Source organism: Pogona vitticeps, chromosome 7 (assembly GCF_051106095.1).
Source record: "Pogona vitticeps strain Pit_001003342236 chromosome 7, PviZW2.1, whole genome shotgun sequence".
Classification (NCBI taxonomy): Eukaryota; Metazoa; Chordata; class Lepidosauria; order Squamata; family Agamidae; genus Pogona; species Pogona vitticeps.
This window is the reverse complement of record NC_135789.1, coordinates 4,924,705-4,950,012: the sequence shown is the minus strand read 5'-3', so window position 1 is coordinate 4,950,012 and position 25,308 is coordinate 4,924,705. Positions and strand designations below refer to the sequence as shown.

General features: G+C 45.2%; 2 protein-coding genes across 6 annotated transcripts; both read left to right on the top strand.

The window, feature by feature from the left end:
* The first annotated feature begins 766 nt into the window (after positions 1–766).
* Positions 767–4,975, top strand: MRPL20 (mitochondrial ribosomal protein L20). Its single transcript, XM_020782349.3, has 4 exons — positions 767–908; positions 2,697–2,807; positions 3,658–3,735; positions 4,702–4,975. The coding sequence occupies exons 1-4, from the start codon at positions 822–824 to the stop codon at positions 4,873–4,875; spliced, it is 450 nt and encodes a 149-aa protein (XP_020638008.3). The 5' UTR covers positions 767–821; the 3' UTR covers positions 4,876–4,975.
* A 1,758-nt stretch (positions 4,976–6,733) lies between these two features.
* CCNL2 (cyclin L2) lies at positions 6,734–23,520 on the top strand. 5 transcript variants are annotated; one of them, XM_020782308.3, is made up of 11 exons: positions 6,734–7,249; positions 11,646–11,720; positions 12,704–12,813; positions 14,540–14,660; positions 15,355–15,419; positions 18,552–18,651; positions 19,513–19,617; positions 20,301–20,442; positions 20,786–20,903; positions 21,601–21,687; positions 22,071–23,520. In XM_020782308.3, exons 1-11 carry the CDS (start codon positions 6,749–6,751, stop codon positions 22,429–22,431), a joined length of 1,785 nt encoding a protein of 594 aa, XP_020637967.3. In that variant the 5' UTR covers positions 6,734–6,748; the 3' UTR covers positions 22,432–23,520. The 5 variants fall into 5 exon arrangements, 3 of the variants coding, with proteins under 3 accessions (XP_020637967.3, XP_020637971.3, XP_020637970.3); XR_013538127.1 differs by lacking the exons at positions 19,513–19,617; positions 20,301–20,442; positions 20,786–20,903; positions 21,601–21,687; positions 22,071–23,520 and adding an exon at positions 16,223–16,347; XR_013538126.1 differs by lacking the exons at positions 18,552–18,651; positions 19,513–19,617; positions 20,301–20,442; ... (1 more) ...; positions 21,601–21,687; positions 22,071–23,520 and adding exons at positions 16,223–16,347; positions 17,821–18,343.
* Positions 23,521–25,308: the final 1,788 nt, after the last annotated feature.

The following is a 25,308-nucleotide window of genomic DNA, read 5'->3' as shown; positions in this document are numbered from 1 at the left end:
GTGCAAGCTAAAAAGTTATCTGAGCTGCCAGCCTGTCGAACTCTAGAATTCAGAATTTGGAAGGGAAAAGTTTGCAAATATGCAGGGATTTCTGGGTGATTGGCAGCCGATCAGCAAGGATCTCCGACTCCCACTTATTTAATACCAGCAGTAATCAAATATATCCTCCCATCATCCTGCTCTAAATTATACATAGCTTGAATGTTTCGGGAGACCACATTTGCATGGCCACGTGGAAGTAACTGGGTTGAGTTTTGAACACCGAATTGCTTCATTTTATATATTTCTCCAGCAAACTCGGGAGAAATATATAAACTTCGGGCTGGCAGGGGGACGGATCCCTGAAACACATACACAAAATATGTGCATTTGTATATCTGCAGCCCACTAATTCACGTAGTTGCCAGGGTTCAGACCACCCAGTTTTCCTTAATTCACGCTTTGGGAAAGAACTGCTGGACGGCTGGCTGTGGAGCCAGAGGTTGGGAGTTCGAATCCCCCACTGGGCCGCTTGACAGGGACTAGACTCGATGATCCAAAGGGTCCCTTTCAGCTCTGCAGAGTTCCAAGATGGCAATGAAGCAGCCCATGGGGAAAACCTGGCTTCCACTCAAAGGCTTCGAATGGCGACCGGAAGTGAGTGGGCCTGCGCTTCGCCGTTTCCCTCTTTGTCGCCCTCAAGCACCCGGGGCCGCAAGAGAGCTCGGAAGTGCGCGGTTGCAATCTCCACCCCGTAGCCCTCTGAGCTGCCTGGCCTCCTTTTTCTCCTCCTTTTGCGCCCTTGAGTGTCTTCCTCCTTTGCAAAAAAACACGCGGGCGGGATGGTTTTCTTAACCTCCTGCGCGTGGCTCCGGGTCCGAGTGACCGATCGCTTCTGGCGCAAGCAGGAGGTGCTCCGGCATGCACGGGTAAGGATTTAGGATCGGGACCTTTACCTTCTCTTCCCCCCTCCACCCCATTGTTAAGCACCCCCATTTCTTCCCTCTCCCTGGGAAAGATTTTGCAACTTTAAATGGCTGATTCCAGCCTGATTTAACGTCTCTCTGTTTCCTTTAAACCCCCCCTTTCAAAAAATCTTCCTAATTGCTTTTGCATTGAGCAGCTCGGAGCAAAAGCCTGCTTACTCGGAAGGAGGGAGGTTCCTATTGTATATTAATCTGGAAGGGACCCTATGGATCATTAACTCCATCCCCTGTCTAGAGTTCAAGGAGGCCCCAGTGGGGGGAATCGAACTCCCAACTTCTGGCTCCGCACCAGAGACTCCTCAACCTCTGAGCTCTTCAGCAGTTGCAATAATAAATATTTGAACGGCAAAGCTGGAAGGGACCCTATGGATCATTGAGTCTAGCCCCAGTCTGGGAGGCACGGGGGGGGGGGGAGGGGGGGGAGGGGCGGGATTCGAACTCCCAACTTCAGGCTCCTCGTCTTGTTTCCAAGAAGGGGTTGGAAAAGTTTCTTTTCGGAAACGCAGTTCCTAGGAAACTTCAGCTCGCTGTGTAGTCCAAAAAGGCCGAAGAAAAAGAAACTTTCCCCATGGTCTGATTTTCAAGTAGGAAGACCCAGATTCAAATTTCACCTTCTTGGCCAGAGAATTCTGTGTGTGTGTGTTTTTTTTTTAATCGAGGAGTAATTTACACTCAGCATTTATTCCTGAGTCAGGATGGGTAGGATGTAAGAAAAAGGCCTTTTTAAAAGCCTTGTGAAAACATTAAAACTATTCTACAACTTGTTTTTAGATACACTGAACATAACATTTAACCTACAGATGCAGTATAACTCAGTACATATCTTTAAGGCAGTGGGATTAAAGTTAAGAATGGGATACAGAGGGTGAGAACACTATTCAGTTTTGTTTTGTTAGGCATCCTTCAGTCTCAAAAGACCAGTTAATATACTGCTAATATACTGCTTTCAAAGTGTTGATGATCTCATATTAAACGGAGTTACTTGCTAATGCTAAACGTCTGGAAGCCAATACACATCTATTGTATTAGGTTTATGGCTGAGAAGTGTTAAAGGAAGGGGCTGTCTAGAGAGGAAGAATCAGCTGGGCTGAAGTCAGAGTTTTGTGGAAAAGCAAAACAGCTATTTTGCTAAACACAAATAGGTTGTGAAAACCTTTTCGTTAATATTCACAGTGAGCTGAGAAACCCAGCTTCCAGTAAGTTTGCAGGCCAGGAAAATTGTTCACAAATTTTCTCAATAATGTATCTGCGCTGCTCTGATCTCTGAGTAAATTCTGCTTGTAGTCATTGCTTTCTTCCCCAAAATGAAATGAATCCAGGTATGCCCACTATGTTGGAAACGATAGTCCACGTCGCTACCCAAGAATAATCCTCAGTGTTGGCCAGTTTGAGCAAACACCTTAGACCGGTGATTCCCAACTTTGAGTCTCCAGATGTTCTTGGACTAAAACTCCCCAAAGCCTTCCCCATTGGCTGTGCTGGCCAGGTTTTCTGGGAGTTGTAGTCCAAGAACATCTGGGGACCCAAAGTTCGGAACCAGCGGGTTAGACACACTAGTAGGGCATGCACTGTTGCCGACTCAGGCTTATGAGTAGGATGATGTAAAACTAGGAGTTCCCTAACCAAGGGTAGGGGGAAATGCTAAGAAATTTGAACAGAACAGCAGTGATGTCTTGATCAGTCTCACAAATGGAAGTAGATGGTTTTTCATGTTTTTCCCTTTCTCCGAAGCATTTCCGTGGAAGGAAGAACCGCTGCTACAGCTTGGCCGTCCGCGCAGTCCGGAGAGCTTTTGTCTTTGCTACGGATGGAAGAAGCCAGAAAAAGAGAGACATGAAAAAGGTCAGGAAAGGAGCTTCGAAGGCAGGCTACTCCAGTCTGGGGGTCCTTTTGAGAGAGGGTGGGAAGAGGGCCAGATCGTCTGCATGGGGATGACCTCACTTCAACTGTTGGCATTCTCAGCTGGAAGAGAGCGAGTGCTGTGTGATTCCTTTAGCTGCCTTTGTCACTCCCCTGATCATTTAAAAAAATCCCAACAAGAACTTTTGGCTAATTTCCCCCCCCTTTCCTGGTGACCTCCGGGACAACTAGTTTTTTGGCAGAAGAAGCCCTGGATTTGGGGCCTTATTTTGCCACGTGTCCCAGAAACGGTTTTACAGAACTGGAGGTGGTCCCGGGCACCAAAGAATTTGTCTGTCCCTGCATTAGAAGGATCAGACACGCATCTTCTGAACTAATGCGTGTGTGTGGACACCTGAACTAGCATGCATGGCCACTGAGATTTATTTGCATGGCTGGGCTTAACGCTGTCTATGTACATCATAGGATTTTGACAAGGAAATTAATATTAAAACAAAATGAAAAAGACGATCCCATTGAAACAGGAACCTAAAGGAAAGCAAACAGAAAAGATACAGTGCTAGATAATTTATTCTTGTAAGTGGAAGTCTTTTGTGCGGTAGGTCAGGGAACACCTTTCTGCTGTGTTAAAATGATCACCGTCAATCAGCCATCCACGTTTGGCTAACAACCCCACTCACCCATCATCCCTGACTCTGCTAGCTAGGACTGATGGAAATGGGAATCCCAGAACTCAGAGCCCAGCTGGCTCTCTCTGTGGTATATGGGACAGTTTGGCTCAATGCTGGCACACAATAATATGCCACTCTGAATAACCTTTTCCTCTTTTCAGCTTTGGGTCACCAGGATTGAAGCAGGGTGTCTGGAACACAATGTGAAATACCATAATTTAATCAGCAACCTTTACAAGGTAAGTGGCTGCTTTTCTTCTTTTAAACTCTTCTTTTCTCCCCCTTTCCCCCCTCTTTTTCCTGCAGAGCTGGCTCTCCTGTGAGGTGGGAAGGTTGTTGCCTCAGATGGCAGGCGGTGGGTTCAGAAATGAGCAGCAAATTCTCTGTTAGAGGCCGGATTGGGTAGAAGGCCATGTGCGCTTTTCTGCTGCCTGTTCAAAAATAACATGGGTAGTTTGAGCTGTGAATGCATAGGACCTCAGGAAGGAGGAAGAACAATGTTATGGTCCCGCCTCAGGCAGCCAAATATCATGGGCTGGCTTTGCTCTCTGATGTCGCTTCAACCCGAAACCACATTTCTACTCAACCAGGTCTAGAGTGGCCTACGTAGGACTGAAAAAGGAGCCAAGGATCTGACCGTTTCTAAGACATCATGTGTGATTTGCTGAACATTCAGCTTGCTAGTTCTCTTTTTAAAATTGGATTAAATGCTTTAACTTCCGTACTTCAGCAATTTGATCCTTGAGGTAGGAACACAGACCTCACGTGGCCCGATAGGTAGAAAGTTGTAACAGGCTTTTAAAATAAAACTCGAAAACAAGGGTCTAAGCATGGAATCTTTAACATGCATCTCGCTGTGAGATCATGGGTGGGTTATTCTTTTTTCAGCCTGGCCTACCTCACAGGGTTGTTCTGAGGATGCAGGAGAGGGAAGACGAAGCTGGATGCACTGCCTTGGGCTTGTTGAAGAAGGGGCAAGCTATAAGTGGAACAAATAAATTAAAAATAGCTTGTCAGCTCTTCCACTGAGCTGTACTCCTTCTCTGAGAGAATTCCTTTTCTCCTTGATTTCCACATTTTCAATAAATTCTTTTTTTTAATGAATTAGTTCCCAACTTAGAAATTATTACTTATTTGAGGCCATTTTGCTCCAGAGGCTGTCGGTTGATACTTTGAAGCTGTTGACTCTTGTTCTCTCATGTCAGTGCCAGGTCGAACTGAACCGGAAGTCGCTGGCCGATCTTGCAATCTATGAGCCGAAGACGTTCAAGTCCTTAGCCGCTTTAGCCAAGAGAAGAGGAGAAGAAGGACTGCTCGCTGCCCAAGGAGACGGGAAACAGCCTGAAGGAATATTTTCACGCCTTTTGAAAGTTGCCTGAAGATGCTGTTTGCACCCTGAGCACTGGAAATATTAACAGGACCCTTTGTAAGAAATGATCAGTCAATAAAATTTATTTTGCCACAGTTTGTAAACTAAAATCCTCTCCAAAGCCTCATGATTGACTGTTGATGGCGGAAATTGTCCTTTAAAAACAACAACCAGCCGTTGAAGATTTATGGATGGTAACTGCAGAAGGCTTCGGATTTGGCAACCTGTCTCTTTTCAGAGGTGCAAAAAGTTGCACTCTTTGGGCAGAGTCATTCTTAGGCATATTTATTTCTCTCTGTTGCTCTTTTCTGCCTTAGCTTCTGTGTGAACTTTGAGGGCATGAAAGAAGTGGAAGGCTACGTCAAAGCTCCCGTTGCGGTAAATATGAAATTCAAGAGAATGGCTTGTTTACTGACTTGGGGGGAAAATAGCCGACACAGATAAAAATGGTAGGTCTGAGAAATCTTTAGCCCTCACAAGTGCTGTTGAACTACAACATCATGAGCCCTGGGCAACATGGTCAAGCATAATAGACATTTCTATCCACATCACCTCCGGAGGGCCAGATGTTCCCCAGTAGTGAGACAAAAGGCTTGGCTAGCATCTTAATTTCAAAAAAAGAGTAGCTCTATTAGTTTCTTTCAGCACATTGCCCAAATTGAAGAGGAAAAAGGAGAGGAAAAACGAACAAATATTATGGGGCTTTCAAGATGAACAGTGCAATTACTTCATTGTGAGTTTTTTGTGGATCAAAAGGGAGGGAGAGCAAATGGGAGTCCTGGTGAGTAAGATGGGAAACCTTGTGAACCACTAGCACTTGCGTCATCTTTCCTTATCTACATGTTAGAAAATAAAGGTATTATTGCAATCCATGTGGTTTTTCTATCTTGAAGGTGGGAGGTGAAAATAGTTTAGATAAATTGTTTATGGTGGAGAATGGGGTATACTGTACAGTAAAGTGTTTGCATAATTTGTGAATGCCTGAATGTGAGGTGTAGTTTTGCCTTTTTGCCTCTTGTATCCTCAGAACATAGCAAATGAAGCTTTTTAAAGCTGACTCAAATTATATTTTTCTTGGTTCCTTAGTTTTTAATCAGATACAGAAGGGCACAAAGTGCTTTAGCATACATTTGAGAAATCCAGTTTTCTGCTTCCATGTGTCACATAAAAATACAGAATCCCTCGGCCTTTTGAAAACAGGCTGGATTCTTGGCCTAGAAAAAAAAATCCACAATTAAGTCCCACTTCCTTTCAATGAGATTTACTCCACAATTAAAGTGGCCTTTCCTGGGTTTGGACTGTAAACGTTTTGCTGAAGGAGTGGCTGTTGAATGTCCAAATTAAAAAAAAAATGGGGAGTGGGCTCCAGAACGAGGCCAAAATATGGGAGAAAAGGTCAACTGAGGCCTTTGCAGCCTTTAAGCTGAGAGACTTCTAGGCCTAGCTATTGCTGCGAGGCCGCCCAGCTGCATCCGGGCTGTACAACTTGAGAATTGGGGGAGTTCATAATACACGGATTATCTGTTACAAAAGTACTTCTTCCCTTTACAAAGAATACATGATGGCAGGTGTCTTTCCTAATTATTTTGTTCAGGTATTTTATTTCTACCTGAATGTATTTTTAATCTGGACGTAGTTAATGAGGCAAATATTTTTTGCGCCCCCCGTGTCTGGAGTGGTAGAACCCCATCGGTGACGACGACACGGCGCGTCTTGCATGCCGGGAAGAGAGTGCTTTTTTCCCCCCAACCTCCTTAACGAACCTTCACCCGCTGGCACCTCCCCCCCTTTTTAAATTAAAAAAATTGAAAGCCCGGTCGTTACGTCACAAAAGAGACGCGGCCCGCGCCCAATGGGAGAGGACGCCGCGCGGCGGCGGGCCAATGGGTGAAGAAGAGGAGGGCGGGGAGGCGAGGAGCGGACAAAAGGCTCGCGCGGGGCGGAAGCCGGGGGCAGCGCAGACGAAGGAGGGAGGCGGTCGGCGGAGGTTGCGACGTCGGGACAAGATGGCGGCGATAATGGCGGCCGCGGGAGGCCTGGTCGCCGGCGCCGCGACGGGCTTCGGCCCTGCTTCGTCGAGCGTGGTGGGCTCCGGCGGCGGCGGCTCCTCCTCGGCGTCTTCCTCGTCCTCTTTCTCCGGCGGCCTGGCCTCGGCCTTGCCGCCGCCTCCTCCCCTCCTCCCGCCGCCGCCCGGCGCGGTCCGCATCGGCGACCGGCTCTACTCGGGGGTCCTCATCACCCTCGAGAACTGCCTCCTGTCCGAAGACGCCCTGCGCTTCACCCCGTCCATGGGCAGCGGCCTCGACGCCGAGACCGAGGCCCAGCTCCGCATCACCGGCTGCGAGCTCATCCAGGCCGCCGGCATCCTCCTCCGGCTCCCTCAGGTGAGGGGAAGAAGGAGGAGGCCTCGGCCTGGGGAACCCGGGGGTGTGTGTGAGGCCTAAACCGGGCCAAGGGAGGGTCCGTTCCTGAGGGGAACAGAGGGCCTCGGGGAACCGGAGAGGCCGGGGAGAAGCGTCGAAAGTGGGCCGGCCTGGGAAGGCTTCGGTTGGGCCACTTGGATAGTGGTGGGTGGGTGGGGAGGAACGTTAGGAAAATAACGGCCTCATCGTTTCGTTCCTTCCCTGGGGGAGGGGGAACGAGAGTTTTTCCGTTTGTTGGTTTTCTTTTAAATTAGGCCGATTTATCGTATTTCATGTGGGTTTATTTCTGGGAGGTGGTTAATTAGGTTTTTTAAAATATATATATAAACTGGATGTTTGGAGTGTATTGTGTTTATTCGGCGGAATGACCGTTTGCCAGCCGCCCAGAGTGAGTCATAAATTATGGAGCGATATATGTTTGATTGATTTATAGATGATATATTGATTGGGAATGGATAGATAGGTGGGTAGGTAGATGGGTGAATGGATAGGTTGGTAGACGGATAGATAGATAAATTGATTGATAGATGGATTGGTAGCTGATAGTTATGGATAGTTCCATAACAATAGTTATCTTAATTATTCAATGACTTATAGAGAGCACATGCTTACTAAAGGAATTTCTTTGATCCTTTTTAGGCTTGTGCACCCGTTGTTATTAATTTTAAATATTGTCTTTTAATGGTTGCAAGAAGCCTTGGATCCGTTTTAAGGAGAAAGGCAGCTTAAAATGTTTTAAGCAATATTGTAAATGCCTGCTTTTGCTACAGGAGCTGAGGTCCAGTTCTCAAAGTCTTCTGTTCCTTTCTCTTTTTTCAGCTCTTTATAGTATCTGGGGTGAAAGCAAAATAAAAATAAAGGATAATAAAAATAATTGGAGGACTTTAAAAGGCAGAAAATTGATGGCACCTTAAAAACTGTTATTATTTGTAATGTGAACGTTTGTGGACAAATTCACTTTCTCGGACATATGGGAAAGAGCTATACCATAGCAAATATTTAAACATAGTGAATATCAGCTTTTGGTAGAGGAGTGGAGGATGCCAGAAATGGAAACATTTTGCTCACTTTCTTCTGTTTCTCCTTTTAAGTATATGTACAAAAAAAAAGAACTACAAGTATCTTTTCTGTATCACTTTTGGAGCATTTCCCCCAATGCAGTAGCTTAATTTAATGAAATGCTGTTTATTTGTTTGTTTTTAAAAGTTTTCAAGGTAGATTCAGACAAAAAGACATTTAACCAGATTTTAGTAAAAGCCTGATACAGTAGCCACTCTCATTTCTCCTCAGAAAATTTGTAGTTTGGGCTCTGCCTTTATAATCAACAAACAAATTCTGTGTTTTGCCAGAAACTGTCAGTTTGAGCAGTGCTGTTGATGTGTTTTATAGGAAAGAGCTACGGTTAAAAGTATGTTGCTGCCTATGGTAAAATAAGGGAAAATAGACAAGGTCTATTCACTGTATAAATAATTTTGTGAACTTGTTGGGTTCTAAGAGATAGGCAGTGTTGTAAACCTAATGTAAATAAAAAGTCTGGTGCCATTTACATCTAGAATGCTGGGTGTTTTTTTTTAATTCGGAAGAGCTCAGGAGGAAGTTAGAGTCCTCACCACCATTTTGATTCTGGGCACTTCATTTTTCTAGTTTGTTGTTTTGGGAATGGGGGTAGTTTATTTCCCCTGAGAGGTACAGCTTAGTTGGTTGTAGTAAAAGCAAGAGGCTTAGCAAATGTGTTTTATGACATAATAAATTTGCTAGGGTGACCATCCAGACCACCTTGGTTTGTACTCTGGTGGGGATTGAGCACAGCAAATTAGAGCCAATTTTTAACCTTTAAGATGCCTCACCGGATTATTTTTTAAGCTGTATCTCACAGTTTCATGTTAGAAAGAAAATGCCATGCCCAATCAAAGCTTTTGTCACCTCCATAGTAATCATCCTGAACTGGAGGAGGGCCTCTTGCTTTTGAGTGAGATCAGTTAAAGGTGGAGGAGAGACTTTTAAGGTTTGGCAAAATGTGTCACTCCAGATGTTGTTAGACTCCCATAGCTGATGGGATTTGCATCAAGCAGCTTCTGTGGTGTTGGAAAAAGGTAGGAGAGGATTGCTCTTACCGGTAGTAATCAATTACGTTCCTGTAATTTGGGGCAAATTTAGGGAGGCTACCCTTATGAACATGGATTTTGGCCAGCAGTGGTTGCTGTAATGAACAAATAACCTCAGAAGAACGTTGCCCTTGGATAAGAACTGTGAGTGGAGGGTAGTCGTTAAGGAGGATGGGGCTTTTCTGGTGGTGGACCTCCCCGGGGACATCTGGCTGTGTCCAACAAGGCATGTCAATATTGGGGCAGGAGCTGTGTCCTCCCCCACCCCAATTAGAAGATTTTGGGTTAGTCAGAAATTTAGTGCATGTAGGATTCTGATATATAAAAAGGCTGGCAGTGTACATAATCTACACAGATGTGTACTTCTCGGGTAATTATACCATTGTCCACAGAACTGATGCATGCGCTTATTGTGGGAGTGAGCTTGACTTGGAAGAAAATCTCAAATTGCTTACTTGAAGAGACAGTGAGAGAAACAGGAAGGTGGAGGTCTCTTGGGGACAGGGAAGAACTGCAGCTCCGCTGAGCGGGTTTCTGGGAGAGACACAAAGATACTCTCTCTGCATGGGCCCTATTTCATGGGATATGTTAAGCATCCCACGGGGAGTAGAAGGAGGGGGAGACTCTGGTATACGTCTTCGATTCGGTACTTTGTTCAGTTTCTTTTCCACCTGGCCAGGAATGTTGGGGTTTTTGTTCTTTTTGTTGAACCTTCTGGCTTTTAAAATCTTGAGAGCCTGGTGAAGACAGTGATTTTTTCATGTTCAGAGGCAAAGGAGTAGAGACAGAAAACTTGCTTAATGGAGGCTCCCCAGCCCAGGCAGCTTTCGGTTCCAGGAAGCCAGTGACGCAACAGGCCTTTCCGGAAATGACTGCTGTTCTTTCCCTTGCTAGTCTTGATTTGTTTTGCCCTGGAAGGCCAGCTGAGTACGGCCCCCTTTGAAAGCAGCCTCCCTCCTGTTGGCTGTTTGGATAAAGAACTGCTCCAGGCAAGCTGTGGCCCTGCTCTTTGTGTCCTCTGACTCATCCCTTCTCTCTTTGTAACAACTTATTTTGGTTTTCTGACGTCTTTTGGAGGAGTCTGTTACGAGTTTGTTTCACAGCTCTGAGGTTTGTGCTTTGGGCTCACGGATTAGTTTTCTAAAGAGCTGTGTCTAGATGATGACGGGATCCATCATAGATAAACATCAGCTCTTATTTTAAAATTGATTGAAATAATGATTTAAATTTAAAAATTGGTTTTTAATCAAACCGTTTAGAAAAACCTCAGTTTTCAAAATTTGAATTGTGGTTTAAGGCAATTTCTCCTGTCGTGATCCAGCTTTCAGTAGCTAATACTCCGACTTTACAGAACAGAGAGGTGGGGGTGAACTCCTGGGGTGTGTGAGTTGGCAAAGTTTTAAGTTGAACATCAACACCAAACGTTTCTCATCAAGGACTCACCAGCCATTAGAAAAGGATATAGGGGGAAGGAACCTTTCAGATGCTGTAGGTGAATATTTCTGGCTGTTATTTTTCCATCTTTTAATCTCTTTGAACATAGCAGATACTGTTGGTTCATTAATTGTATTATTAATTAGAACCTCTCCCTTTGTCTTTTGGCTTTGGGGGATTTACATAGAACAAGATGAGTGGAAGATATACCATACAGAATTGGTCTGTATCCTTACCAAGTTGTTAAATCACAAAGGTTTGCTGTGCATTTAAAATACATGGTTTTAAAGATTTTTAAAAATTGAAATCACATGCTTCTGATAGTTTTTTAAAAAATGAAAATGCTTAGTTAAGTTTAAATTTGGATGCCAAAACATTAGCCCTAAAGATGAGGTCTGAATTAGAATTTCTGTCTGTTAAAAACAATGTGACTTCAGACATTTTTCTCTAATGGAGGACCTGTTAAACATCTCCTCAAACCGGTATGAGTCATCTCGGTGAAAATAAACTACTATGCCCAACCCAGTGGCTGTTGTATCTTCTTTGTATTAGTCATAGCTTTTTGTTCTTGTGTGTTGCTTCGTTTTTATGACGCTCAGACAGAGAAGCAAAAAAAAAAGCATTAAAAAAGTGTAAGTTCTGCATTCTATTAACAAATGCTCCCTGGTTCTGAGCATAAACATAATAGTTTACTTTTATTTAAATTAGTCCACCCTGAGTGATTGTAATATTGGTGTAGCAATAAAGGAATAGATGGTTTGTTTATCGTTCAAATGTATTTATTCCAGTAACATTAATATTTATTTTATTTTTCCTAGGTGGCCATGGCTACAGGGCAGGTCTTGTTCCAGCGTTTTTTCTATACGAAATCATTTGTGAAGCATTCCATGGAGGTACACATTTGTTTTATGAATTAATAGGATGGGTTTTCCTTTTTTTAAAAGCTACATTTATATTCCACTTTTCCATCAGTGGACTCAAGGTGGCATATATGACTATCTTCCCACCTTACTTTTCCAACAACCTTGGGATGCAGCTCATGCCCAGAAAAGTATGAATTGTCCAGAGCTACTCTGTGGAGACTTGAGCCTGGGTTTATAAAGGCCGAGTCCAGCACTCTTAACAACTGCATGAAGTTGTTGGCTGTCCCTGATAAATTGGGAATGTGAATGAATTTGGAAACCCCCACCTCCATTCCTTAGCTGATTCACTAATCTTTAGAAGTTTATCCTAGACTTTTTATTTGTTTATATTTTTTAAATTGTACTATTTGTTTATTTTTTAAAATGGTAGCCACATTGGGGAAAGGCGAGGTAGAAATATTTTAAATACAGTGGTGCCTCACTTTACGATTGCCCGGCATTACGACGAAACCGCTTAACGATGATCTTTTTGTGATCGCAAAACGATGATCTGAATGGGGAAATTTCGCTTTGCGATGATCGGTTCCTTGCTTAAGTGAGACACCACTGTAAATAAATGTGATGCCATTGTTGGCACTTGAGTATTTTATATAAAAATCTAGATTCTGATATTTAGTGGGGAAAAATTAAGGTTACAAGTATACAGTAGCACTTGACTAGAACAGCAGTTATCATTTTATATAGTATGTACAACCAGTTTTCCCCCCGTTATTGAAGTCAAGACAGGGTTCATAGAGTTCCCATTTGCCTCCCTTCTGGATACCTACTGGTAGCCTCTCACCACAGAGATATTGAGCAGTGTGGCCAGACCACATGGGTTCAAAAGCATTAATTTTCCTGACAGGTAGAACGCAGCTAATTGTTGAATCCAACCTAAACTTACTGTTGTACTGATATCCACTCCTCATTAACGAATCTTGTGAAACAGTGGCTCTCTACTGCTTGTTTTTCAGCATGTGTCAATGGCCTGTGTTCACCTGGCATCCAAAATTGAGGAAGCACCACGCCGCATAAGGGATGTCATTAATGTATTCCACAGACTTCGGTTTCTAAGAGAGAAAAAGTAAGGACATGGAGCTAGGGGATTACCCTTACCACCGTTCTGGCCATGTAGTACCCATTTCAAAGATCCAGAACATCTTTAAGGCCGCCAGTCCCAACCTCAGCTTCTAGTTCCTTGCTTCCACTGCCACTTCTCTCCCTCCAGCTCTCGCCAAGTAGGGTCAGTCTTGACCAGCCTGCAGACCCCCATCTCACTGCTCAAGTGCAGTCATTCTCTGCGATTTAGCAGATGGCTTCTTTTCTCCCTTTGACCCACCCCTAAGCCAAGCACCAGAGATCTTTTATCTGCAGAGATGAGAAGGAAGTCATTCTGCCCTTGGGTCACCATTCCATAAAAGGGGAGTTGCTAGAACATCACCACCCACCCTGTCAAAAAGTTCTGGGTTGGATGGGCTCCTCTTGAGTAGGAAGAGTTTTGAGTTTTTGTATTGTTTTTCTGGGGTCTGTAATGGCCTATAAATAGGGAATGTAAAGAAATGAGGCTATCCATTTGTTGGGTCAACCTTCATAGCTTTTCCAGGGAGACTCCATGGAAAAGACCCTGATGTTGGGAAAGTGTGAGGGCAAGAGGAGAAGGGGATGACAGAGGACGAGAGGGTTGGACAGGGTCATCGAAACTACCAGCATGACTTTGACCAAACTCTGGGAGGCAGTGGAAGACAGGAGGGCCTGGCGTGCTCTGGTCCGTGGGATCACGAAGAGTCGGACTAATGACTAAACAACAAAGGCAAACCAGTTTTATTTAGGATCATTGGAGGTGGGAGCAAGGGTGGGCAGATGTGGAAGTTGCATCAGAAGTGTTCTGTGGGGTGTACATATTATGGAACTGTCCCATACCTTGGTCATGATGTGCCAAGCCTACGCCACAGCCCTACGCTGTGTCCTCGGTCATGTCACTTTGGTTTGTCTCACAAGCTCCTTCTCTGTCATGGAGCTGACAATGTTGCCGAACCCTTGCATTTCTCTGATGGAGACCAATGTGGAAAAAGCCAGTACAGTGGTGCCTCGCTTAGCGATTGCTCCGTTGAGCGACAAAATCGCTTAGCGATGGGGTTTTGGCCATCGCAAGAGCGATCGCTTAGCAATGGTCCCTATGGGGAAAAATCGCTTTGCAATGATCGTGGGGAAGCAATCATGGCAAAGCGACCCTATTTAAACAGCTGATTGGCAGTTTCAAAATGGCCGCTGGAAAAACAAAATGGCCATCTGCTGTGTCTCCTCGCTTTAGAGGCACCAAAAATGGCCGCCCCATGGAGAATCTTCACATAAGGTCAGTTTTTAAGCCCATAGGAACGCATTAAACATGTTTTAATGCGTTTCTGTGGGCTTTTTTAAATCGCTTAGCAACGTTTTTCCTGGAACGGATTAACATCACTAAGCGAGGCACCGCTGTACCTAAGTTTCAGAGAGAAGGTTTAGAGCAGTGAGTTCTAGTCAGCCATAGATTAGATATTGGTTCCCAATTTTGGGCAACCCAGGGTTATTCTGGTACTGCAATTCCCAGAAACCCCAGGAAACACAGCTGGTGGTGAAGGCTTCTGGGAGTTGCAGCCCAAGAACACATGGGTTACCCAAGGCTGGGATTAGGGAGTTCATATACGAGCCAAAGCAGAGCCAGCAGCAAGGCCCACCAGATCGGGTCCCAGCTGTTGCACATGCCCTCCGTTATTCTGCCATTTGGATTTTGTCTGAAGCATTTCAATTTGTGTCCTTCTTCCCTGAAACAGGAAGCCTGTCCCTCTAATATTGGATCAAGAGTATGTGAACTTGAAGAACCAAATTATAAAGGCTGAGAGGAGAGTGCTGAAAGAACTGGGCTTTTGTGTGCACGTGAAGCATCCTCACAAGGTTTGTGTCTTCTAGCATCGTGAAAGGCTGTTGAACAGAGCAGGGGGCAGAGCAGCCTGTGTTTAATGTAGCTGAGCTGTAGTTAACAGCTTTTGCCATCTGTTTCTCATTTCAAGAAACACCTGCTAGTTGATCCACGTCTCGTGTGGTGCGTCAAGAAGGGTGGCTTCAGACTTTTAAAGTGCTGATTAGCTTTAGCTATACTTGGATTTCCCACTCCATGTCCTTAGCCAGAAAAGCAGCTTATTGTTGTGCATGCAGGTAACGCCGTTGTATAACTGCCAGGTAGTGTGTGAAAGGGCTTTGGGAGTTAGCTTTACAGCCAGCGCTCTGGAGACTGGATCCTCTTTCTCTCTACCTCTGCTTCTTTGTGGTGGACCTTGGGAGCGGGAAAGGCACTACACTTCCTAAGCAGTCTGAATATACTAAACTTGAAAGCAGGTTGAGAAGCCATACATTTATGAGACCAAGGCCTGAATAGAAATAAATGTATGCTGTGTGCACCCATATTTAGAAAATCGCTTCTCTGCCTACCCCCGGGGGCACATTTTCGGCACCCTCTAGGCTCCTCCCTCCCAGGGTTTTGACCCAGAGATTGGGAACGCTGTGGATTGTATGGGCCAGCCTCCTTTCTAAAAGTAAAATCTCTCCTCATGTTGATCACCTGTATAACTTGGCCACCCGTATCTTCCAGATAATCGTTATGTACCTTCAGGTATTAGAATGTGAACGTAACCAACACCTGGTCCAGACCTCATGGTAAGTTGCTGTTTCTTGTTTTTCTTGAAGCCGGCGGGGGCACTGGCAGGCAAATGTCATATTCTGGGGGCCGCCTGCCTTGGCTGGGCTGCCTTATCTGTGGCATTCTAGTCTTAAACCTGGAAATGCCATTCTGTCCTTCGAAGTGGACAGAAGCATCTTTGTTAAAGATTCAGACACTGTCCTAACTGGTAAGAAAGCTGGAAACTTCCCACAAATGCATCCTTTGCCCTTTCTTCCCCTATCCTCCCCCCCTCAATTAAATGAAAGCTTTATGTGTACATGTGAGAAGAAGAAAAAAAATCCAGTAACATAGCGGTCTTTCTGGATCAAACAAGCAGGACGGTTGCAGCTCTTCCTTATGTGAATTTCTAAATATGCACTGCCCCAAAGTCTAGTTAAGCCACCCCGAGCAGACGTTGTCTAGAGGGGCGGGGTAAAAATCAAAAAAATAAATAAATAGTAACTCCCCTTTGGCTGTGGTTAGTAGTAGTAGCCGCATGCATACATTGGGTTGTGGCAATGGGGGAGTGGTATATTTCTAGCAAAATAGCTAGCGTGGGGGTCAGTCTTTGGAAATTCAGTTGGGAAAACGCCTTTTCAAACAGTCATTGGCGCAAATTTTGCCCGTTATGTTGTTTTCTGGAGGGAATACTTAAATTCAGTTATACCAAGTTATAACCTTAGGTGATAATCTGTGAAACTGACCCTTGGCTCAAGGAGCCCTTTTGTGATCTGTCTGGTGCTGTTTTCTGAAGGAGAACCTCTTTTGACTTTTCTTTTCTGTACTCTTTTGATCGAAGGGTAGCCGCTGAGGGTAAGTGACTAAGACTTCTCCTCTGCTGCCCAAGCGCTATGGTGCAGGGAAAACTGCCGTCTTCAGTCAAACCCCAGCAGGCTCCGCAGAGAGAAGGCTGACTCTAGACAGGTGGTATAACCTACACTAGTAGAGTTACAACTGGCCAACTTCTGCTTGTCGTTTCTTTTTTTATTATTATTATTGTTATTTTCCTTGTTCCTTTTATTTTTAAACTTTCTGAAATTTTAATTTCACGCTTTACAGATTAAAAGCATTACTGTGTTGTTGTCAAAGATGCTGTAAAGCCGCATTTTATGTCTCTTTTCAATGCAAGACCTTCCTTGAATTTGGATTTTAAAATACGGCCAGATTGAGCGGGGAGGGGGGTGGGGGTGGGATTTCCTTAAACGCTGGTCTGTCGCATTTTGCAAAATGTTGATAACTGTCCGATTTTTAAATATGAAACTCAAGCTCGGCAATAAAAAGAGGTGCTGGCTTTCCTTACAGTTCCACTCGCCCCATTCCCACATAGCACCACAAATGTCTTCTGTTGTGTTTAAAAGTTGGATTGCCCTTGTAATTGTCATCCCCTAATGAGGCTTTGATCAGTAGCTGCCATTAGGTGTCATCACAAACATCTCTGCAACTTGGAGATGTTTAGAAATTCAGTTGTGCTTATATTTTCATGCCTTCCTGCTCAGTAAGGAGAAAACGATTCCTAGGATTCCTCTAGCCTAGCAGTTCCCAACCTTGGGTTCCCAGATGTTCGTGGACTGCAGCTCCCAGAAGCCTTCACCATGAGCTCTGCTGGCCAGGATTTCTGGGAGTTTCAGTTCAGGAACATCTGAGGTCCCAAAGTAGGGACCCATTGCTCTAGCCCCTGCTTCCAGAAGTTGGGTTGTTTGTTTAATTGGGCCAGGGGCCAGTGTTCTGTCTTGCAAGAAGGGAAAGTACTTTTCTTGCTTCATCCAAAAAAAATGAAGGTACAAATAGATTCATGCTGCTTTCTTCTGTGTTCAGAACAGTTTTGAGCTGCCTTGTATGTTTTCTGCAGCATTGGTTAACTCTTAAAAGTTGGCAGTCCTGTTTTGAGGGATCTTTATGGACCCAGTGAAGCTGGCCTTTTGGAAGCAAGAGGACCTCTGTTCTTGTCTTCCTCCTATTACATGTATAATGGAAGCAAAAACAGGAAATAACATAAGTCCTACTGTTCTCCCCCCCCTTTTTTTTTTAATTTAAAGAATCCAGTTTATGGCCATCAGAAATAGATATATTTTTGGCCACCTCTATTTTAAGGCATCCGTGGGCCTCCACAGAGTAGAGTCTGCACAGCTTGACCCAGAAGCTGTCCTGGGCAATCCAGAATGGGTCACACGATATGCCGCAAGCATCAGTTGTGTGAAAAATTTGAGCCCTCTGTGCGTGGAGTTTTTCATATGCAGTGCCAAGTTCTCCGGCCCCCATAATATGGCAAAAGAGGCGAGTGTTAAATCCGAGCCGTTGCAAGAGCAAAATGAATTGGAATGCTGTGTGTTTGTATTTCCTTTCATGTCGGAAATGTCCAGAATGTACTGACTGTGGGCCTGTGCCATATTTTTGCAGTTCCTTCTTTCTGTGAACATTTGTTTTGAGCAACCTTGTTGCACTGGGGGCCGTGTGAAGTTGGCCCACTGACGACCCCCGGGGGACAGAACTGGTTGAACTCTGGGTCCCACCTGTGACCACCATGTCCAGCGCTGGAGCCAGACCCCTTGAGGCTGCATCCTGCTCTCCAGCAGAGGGATCGGTGTTTTGGATGCTGGGCGGAGCCGAGCCTCTTTCCTCCAGAAGACGCCAGCAAGAGAGAAAAAAAATAAACACTGTAAAAGAGTCTCCTGTTTGCTGAGCAAGAAGCACTTGACCTGGAACGTTGGACTTCGCTCCTTTTGTGGGGGGCATTTTCAGCCACTTCAGCAGGATTAATCCTCGAGTTTGATGGGAGTTCTTCAGCCTGCATCGTGGATCGTGGCTCCGCAAGACACTTTGTTTTTATAAAAGAGAAAGGTTGTGCTTGGCGTGGGAACAGGCCATTAGTAGGTAGCAGGGGCAGAACAAGTGAAGTTAAAATTGGTTCTCTTTCATAAAACGCCAGTTGATCAATTCCGGACAGACCTTCTTCCTTGAGAGGAAGTTGCCAGTCCAGTGGAACATTTGGTCAGATTTCACAGAGTTATCTAACCTTCAAACCTAGCTGTAGAATGGTTAGAAAGCTAGCTACAGGAGCCAGAAAAAGCTGTGTCTCTGGAGGGGGAAAAGGCACCCATCTGAAACGTTCCTTCCTTTTCTCTCCTCAGGAATTACATGAATGACAGCCTGCGGACAGATGCCTTTGTACGGTTCCATCCTGAGACCATTGCTTGCGCCTGCATTTACCTTGCTGCTAGGACTCTGGAGGTGGGTATAGCTCCCAATTTTCCGGGGGGGGGGAGCATGGTGGCTGTCTGTAGGAGTTCAAAGAGAGCGCTGCTCTCGTTTATTTATTCAACTTGTTTATATGCTGCTCGTGGTTTGCAAGTACACAAAACAGGAAGAATCCAATTGATCAAAAGTTTGTCAACAAAAGCAGATCAGTCAAAACCAGGGTCAAAATAGCCGTGTTGGAATGAATTGATATATATATATTTCCAGCGGGGCTGTTTTTCATATTAAAAAACCCAGTAGAAGTGAAATTAAGGGCTGAGTATCTACCCAAAAAGAAAAGTTATAATTTAGGGTCCAACTGTTATTTTTGAGAGTGCTGTTGAGATGCTTTACCTTAGAAAAATAACATTGGGGGCAGGCGGTATAGGAAGGGCTGTTTAGGGTGTTAAAAGAGAAGGCATACCCACACATAAGTTTGAAACCCAAAATAATAACTTACAGGTTGGCTTTTTACAGAAACAGACAGACCTGTAACAAAAGTACAGATACGATTCAGATAAGCAATTTGGAATGATACATTTCGTCGCCATTTGAGATGAGAAAGAAATATAGCAGTGTTAATTACAGCAAAGAAAATGCAGAGACCATGTTCCTCTGGGTGCCTTTTCCCTTTTTTTATGAGTTGGGTTTGCAGGTCTTTAGGAGGCCATTGGCTCTATATTATGAACGCTGTATTCAGTGGATTGAGGCTGAGTATGTCAGTAAGGTTGAATGCTGAATCCGAGGCTTACCCCCGAGTGGATGTCTTCAGGTGGAAAGCAGCCCTTAGACTAGCTTGGGAGGAGTCGGCACCAAACTGCCCGTGGTCAGCGACGTCTTCTTTCTTCTTCTCAGATTCCTCTTCCAAACCGTCCCCACTGGTTTCTCCTTTTTGGAGCGACAGAGGAGGAAATTCAGGAGATCTGCTTGAAAATTTTGCAGCTGTATACGCGGAAAAAGGTTTGTGCTTCCATTCTCTCCCATCCTCTCGGCCCACCGCTGCTTCCTGCAGACTTACCGAAGCGACGCCCAAGACATTCACATTGCCCCCAGCAATTGTTAAAATTTAAATTGATTTTGTTTTAAATCGGTGATTTTATCCATCCCGCCCCTAGCCAAAGTAATCTCGCTTTCTTACCCTCTGCCAGAAATCTCATTTTCCTTTCCCCCTTGTGCCAAGCTATCTAAAAAGACCACATTTCTCTTTATGAGCTGTCTGGGCGTTAAAAGAATTAGGGGAGGCCTTCCTTTTGGACCCACTCACCCTCACCAGGGGTGCTCGGTTGGGGGCATGGGACAGGACCTTCTATGTCACTGTTCCCATACTTTGGAACTCCCTCCCACGGGAAGCCAGGCTTTGCTGTCCTTTCGCAAGCAAGCAAAGATCTTTCTTTCTAGGCTGTTTTTTCCTAAAGGGTTCGTGGTCTGCGAGCGGGGTGTTTCTAAACGGGTTGCGACGCTCTGTTGCTATTAAATGCGTGTTTAGTGTTGATTTTATTTGCCCATTTTTAAAATACACGACTTGCTTCATTCTTTAATATTTGTATGCTTATGTTTTTTAGGTTTTTAAATATTTTTAGTTCTGTAAGCTGTGTCTCGGTTGGTACAGTACTAGAACACTTCTCATTTCCTTGCCTTCTTAGGTGGACTTAGCTGTTCTTGAGAGCCAAGTAGAGAAGAAGAAGCTGGCCATTGAAGAGGCGAAGGCACAGGCCAAGGGCCTTCTCCCCGACAGCACGCCCAATTTGGATGCCGTGTCAGGGTTTTCTCCTGTCCCCAAAACTGGTTCGTATTCCCAGTCTTGTGGAAGAACATGGCAGACTTGAGTATTTATTTATTTGATTTTATTTGTATCCCGCCCATCTGGTCTATACGACCACTCTAGGTGGCTGAGTAAGTTGCAGGACTCCCGAAGCCCAGTCCAGTCATTATTTGCTGACTTCTCAGCACCTCAGTTAGAAAAAGACCTTGGATCATGAGTAAATTGAGCCAGATCCTTGTCTGCAAGTTTGCCAGAGTTTAGTGCACGTGGCATGAGGGTGTCACGAAGGGCTGTGTCCTTGGCTTGTGTCAGAATTACAAGCCTTCCTAACTGGATTCTTCTCTCTCTTTTTAAATTCTTATTTAGAGTCTCCAAAAGACAATAAAGGGGCCAAGCCTTCCCCGCTTGCTGCCCAGGTGGTTAAGAATGCCAAGAAGAAGCCGGAAGGGGCGAAGAGGGTGAAATCTAACAGTCCTGTCAATGGGTAAGGCTGTCACACAGTAAAGTCCTGGTTCTTGTAGTTTTAGGGGAGTGGATACTTTGTACAGCGCTGTAGATGTACAGCCACCGCTGTACACAAGCGTTAAGCCGAGGCCTTGCTTATGTTCTTTGCGTTCCTGTCTGGTGGAAATAGCGCTCTAACGAAAAGGACATTACACCTTCAGGAGACAAAATGAATGCAGGAATGAGAGCAAAATTGGGGGACTCGGGCCTTAGAGCTTGGGTCCCTGAGCGGTGTGCTCTGTATGTGGAAAACAGATTGCAGTTGTGATGATTTCAGGTCAGTTTTGTAATAACAGCCCAGAAAGTGAAGCTAGTTAGCTGCAGTGTTTTTGATGCCTGTACAAAGGCACTTGAGGATGTCCGAGCGTCTGCAGAGGTGAGGTGTCTCTGTCGTGTAAGCTAGAGACGTCCAGCTTTTAAAATAAAATGGAAACATCTCAGGAAGTCAGGATTTGCAGTGATGACCACAATGATCTCTCTGTCAAATCTCACAAGCCTGCTTGTGACCTAGGCTGAAATGCATATGAAACCAAGATCACTCTTTTAAAAAAAAGATAGATTATCACTTGCTTGTCTTCTGACATATATGCACATAAATTGCTGGGTGGAGAAGGTGGCAGGCATCGATGCTAGGCTTTCCGTTTTGGCACCTAATTACCTTTTGTTAAACTTGGCAGCCTTCAGAAAAGCCGAGAGAGCAGGAGTGGAAGCAGAGACCAGAGTTACTCTCGGTCACCCTCGCGATCACCATCCCCAAAACGGAGGTATGTACTGAACTGAAGTATGTAAGCGGGGAAAGGGTTACTTGGGACAGTGTGATGGAGGATAGTTTTAGCCCTGCTCCTTTGTCATTGCCCAGAGAGAATGAGAATCTCAAGAGGAAAGTCTCTCTGGCGCATGAAAGACTTTCCCCGCAGTTGGGAACCCGAACTCCACCACCAAGGGTGTTCAAGTGTTTGCACCCAGAGCCTTTGCGGTTCAGAATCTGGAATTTGCCACGGTTCAGATTGCCCTTTCCCTAAAATAGCTGAGCCACCCTTCCTCACAGTGGCGATCCTGTCGGTGGTGTTGCCGTACACGACGTTGTTTGTGTTGGAGGGCTCGTCCCCTTGATCTCATTCTCTTCTCTTTCTCCCCCCCGCTCCAGGAAGAGCGAGAGCTACTCCCCCTCGAGCGGTTCCAAATCCCACAGCCGCTCCCGGAGTCGGAGCGACTCTCCCCCGCGGCAGTTCAACCACAGCAGCTCCAGTTACAAAAGCTCCAAGCTGAGGAGTTACAAGAAGGCCCGGAGCTACAAGTACGCCTCCCCCAAGCCCCGGAAGTCTCGCAGCCGGAGCTCCTCCCGGTCCCGGAGCCGCTCACGGGAGAGATCCTCGGCCCACTCGGGGAAGTACAAGAAGAAGAGCCATTACTACCGGGAGCAGAGGCCCGAGCGGCCTCATCCATACGAGAGGCCCAGCCATCGCTACGAGAGGGACCATCCTGGCCACAGCCGGCACAGAAGGTGAAGCGGGGGCCGAGAGAGCAGCCAAAGAGACCCCCCCCCTCCAAAAGGGTCCAGGGTTCAACGCGGTGCCTGTTTCTACCTAGGCTGGATTCTGAGAGCTCAAGAGACCTCTTATTTTTATTACTTTTGACATGTCTGTACACAACGTGCCTGTTGGGTGCAAATTCTGCCGACGAACACTGAGAAGGAAGGATCTGGATCTCTTCTGTCTGTGCTTCTGATGGATTCGGGTTCTCTCGTTGGGCGGGAGAGCCTCTCTCTCTGCCTGGATCTGCTGTCAGTAAGACTGGTGATGCTCCCTTCTGGTTTTGAGCAGGACTGTGGCCAGATCAGCAGCCGGATTCTGTGCAGGGTTGTTGAGAGTGTTCAGCCCCACACACCCCTTTTTATTTTCTAACGCGTCTTTGGAAACTCAAACCCTATTGCATTTGGAGGTGCTAACCGCGGTCCTTGTTTTTCTTACTGCAATGGATGTGCTTGCATTGTATAATACAAGGTGATTTTTTTGGTTTAATTTTTAGGATCCATGCCTATATTAGGCATCCGTTCTGTGTGTGTGTGTGTATGTGTACATATATATATATGGTGTTAGAACAGTTTGGTCAAAGAAAGGCCTTAAGCCCCTTTAAGGAGGTGCAAACGCATTTGTTTAAATTTAGGGGACTTACACGAACATTCTGAGTTTCGACAACTTTGGGAAGTCTTTCATTGAGGAATAATCTCTCCTTCCCCTGGCCTTTCCCTCCCCTATAAATAACTCTGTGGAAATGTGAAAAGTTATTTAGATTCCATGTGTTGGAAGTGGTCTATTTTTTAAACTGGTGAACCGCCTGGTGCTGGCCACTAGCTCAGGACTTGGGATGTTTTCATATAATATGTTTTATGTGGTTTAGATAAACTCTTTACTCAGGATCTTTAAAGAAATGCTGAAGAACTGATAGTTTGTCCGCTCCTTGCTTGCTTAAGAGAAAGTGTTTATATTAAGAGAGAAATGTATTACAGTGCAGGAATATCCGTTTTAGAGGTATCCCTGAACTGACCTCCCTGTTTTTCCCTGATTTTCATTAAAGTATTTGATTTTGTATTTAAACCCATTGCCTTTGTCCTCTCGGCTGCCAGGAACGGGAGACGTGGATACGGCCCTTGCCTCTAACCCTAGGTTAAGCGCCTGCTTGGCCTTTCCCAAGCTGATATCCTCCAGCGGTGTTGCGCTATAGCGCTTAAGAGTCTTCCACCCTGCCTTGCAATCGCAGCATCCGCAGAGTTGTGTGCAGGATAAATAAAATAATGTATAGAGTGGAACACTTGGGGAATAGTCATGCTTTAAGAAAGCTGGAATTTTTTTCAGGGCATTGCTTCCCATAGCTTTAAAAAAAAAAAATCAGGGCTGCTTCAAGGTTTCACTGTGCTATGCAACTCTACCAAGATGGTCAGTCCAGAACAAGCCTTCCTTGCTGATTTCCTCAGCTCCATTCTGCTTGGAGAGCAGTGGTTGGAAGCCCAGTTTTGGCAGCGATGAGACTAGGCCAGTTACTGGCACCACCTCTACTAACATTAGGCCTTCCGAGGGAAAGCTTTAAAACCCAAGGTGCAAGAAGCCACATCATTGCCAGATGCTTTCATGGGCTCGCTTTCCTCTTGGCGTCTGCATCAGCAGTGGGACCTCTGCTGTCCTCGCTAGAACAAACTTAAAAACCCAGTGTAGTAGTGAGCATAGAGGATCGTCAGATGTTTGTGCGTCTGGGAATCAATTGTACTCAAAATAAAAGGATTATATGTGTTTGAATGAAAGAACACCATGTTCCAGCAGGAAAAAAAAACCTCCTCTCCAACCCAGCCTCAAGAAAGATTACCCTAAATACAGCTCCCCAGGTGCTAGATGTGTTGGATTGAGTGGCGAGGGAGAGGAAAGGTGGGGATGGGAATAATTGTTCATCTCCAGATTGCGGTTGTCTGCAAGGTGGAGCTTCCGTTCACCCTCTCTGCAAGTTGGAGAATGTTTGTGTAATTACATTTTTATCCTGCCTCTCCGCTACGGAAATCAGTGCTGGAAGTGGCTATAACTGGTGAAATCAGTCCATCAAAAGAATCGCTAAGACTCACTTAAGAAACCATGTTCATAATAATAATATACTACTAATAATAATTAGTATGTAATTAAACTATATACTGCCCTATTACTGCCAAAGGACTACCGTCGAGTCAGTTCTGAATTCCAACAATCCTTTTCAAGGTGTTCTAGATAGAGAGCACTCAGAAGGGGTTTGCCATTTTTTGTTTCTGGGTTGCCTTGGGAGATTTCCTTTCCTAGCCCTATATCTCCTGCTCTCTAACCCGACTCCTAACCGAATCTGACCGTGCTTAGCTTCCAAAATAGGGCAATACAGTAGTGCCTCGCTACACGATGATAATCCATTCCACTGAAATTGCTGTTTAGCGAAATCATTGTCTAGCGAAAAGCATTTTCCCATTGGAATGCATTGAAACCTGTTTAATGTGTTCCAATGGGGAAGAATCGTTATTGTCTAGCGAAGATCGGCCATAGGACAGCCGCTTTGTGAACCGCCAGCCAGCTGTTTAAATCTTCCAAACTCTTGATTTTCCATACAGTGTCCCTCTTCAAGCCATGGGGGGGAATCAAAATGGCAGCTTGATGGTGTCCACGTGACTGGGAAGTCGTATCCGTTTGAGCCGGCACTTTTTGAAACTTGTGTGATCCTGTTCTCTCTTTCCACCATCCGTGGGGAACAGGCATTCTCTCTGGGAGAACCGTGACAGTTTTGCTGAGGGATTATACATAGCCGTGACTCAGGGAAATCCACAGTGTTACTTGTCTGGGCCGCAGGAGTTCTGAGACTCACTGTATTGATACTTTAAT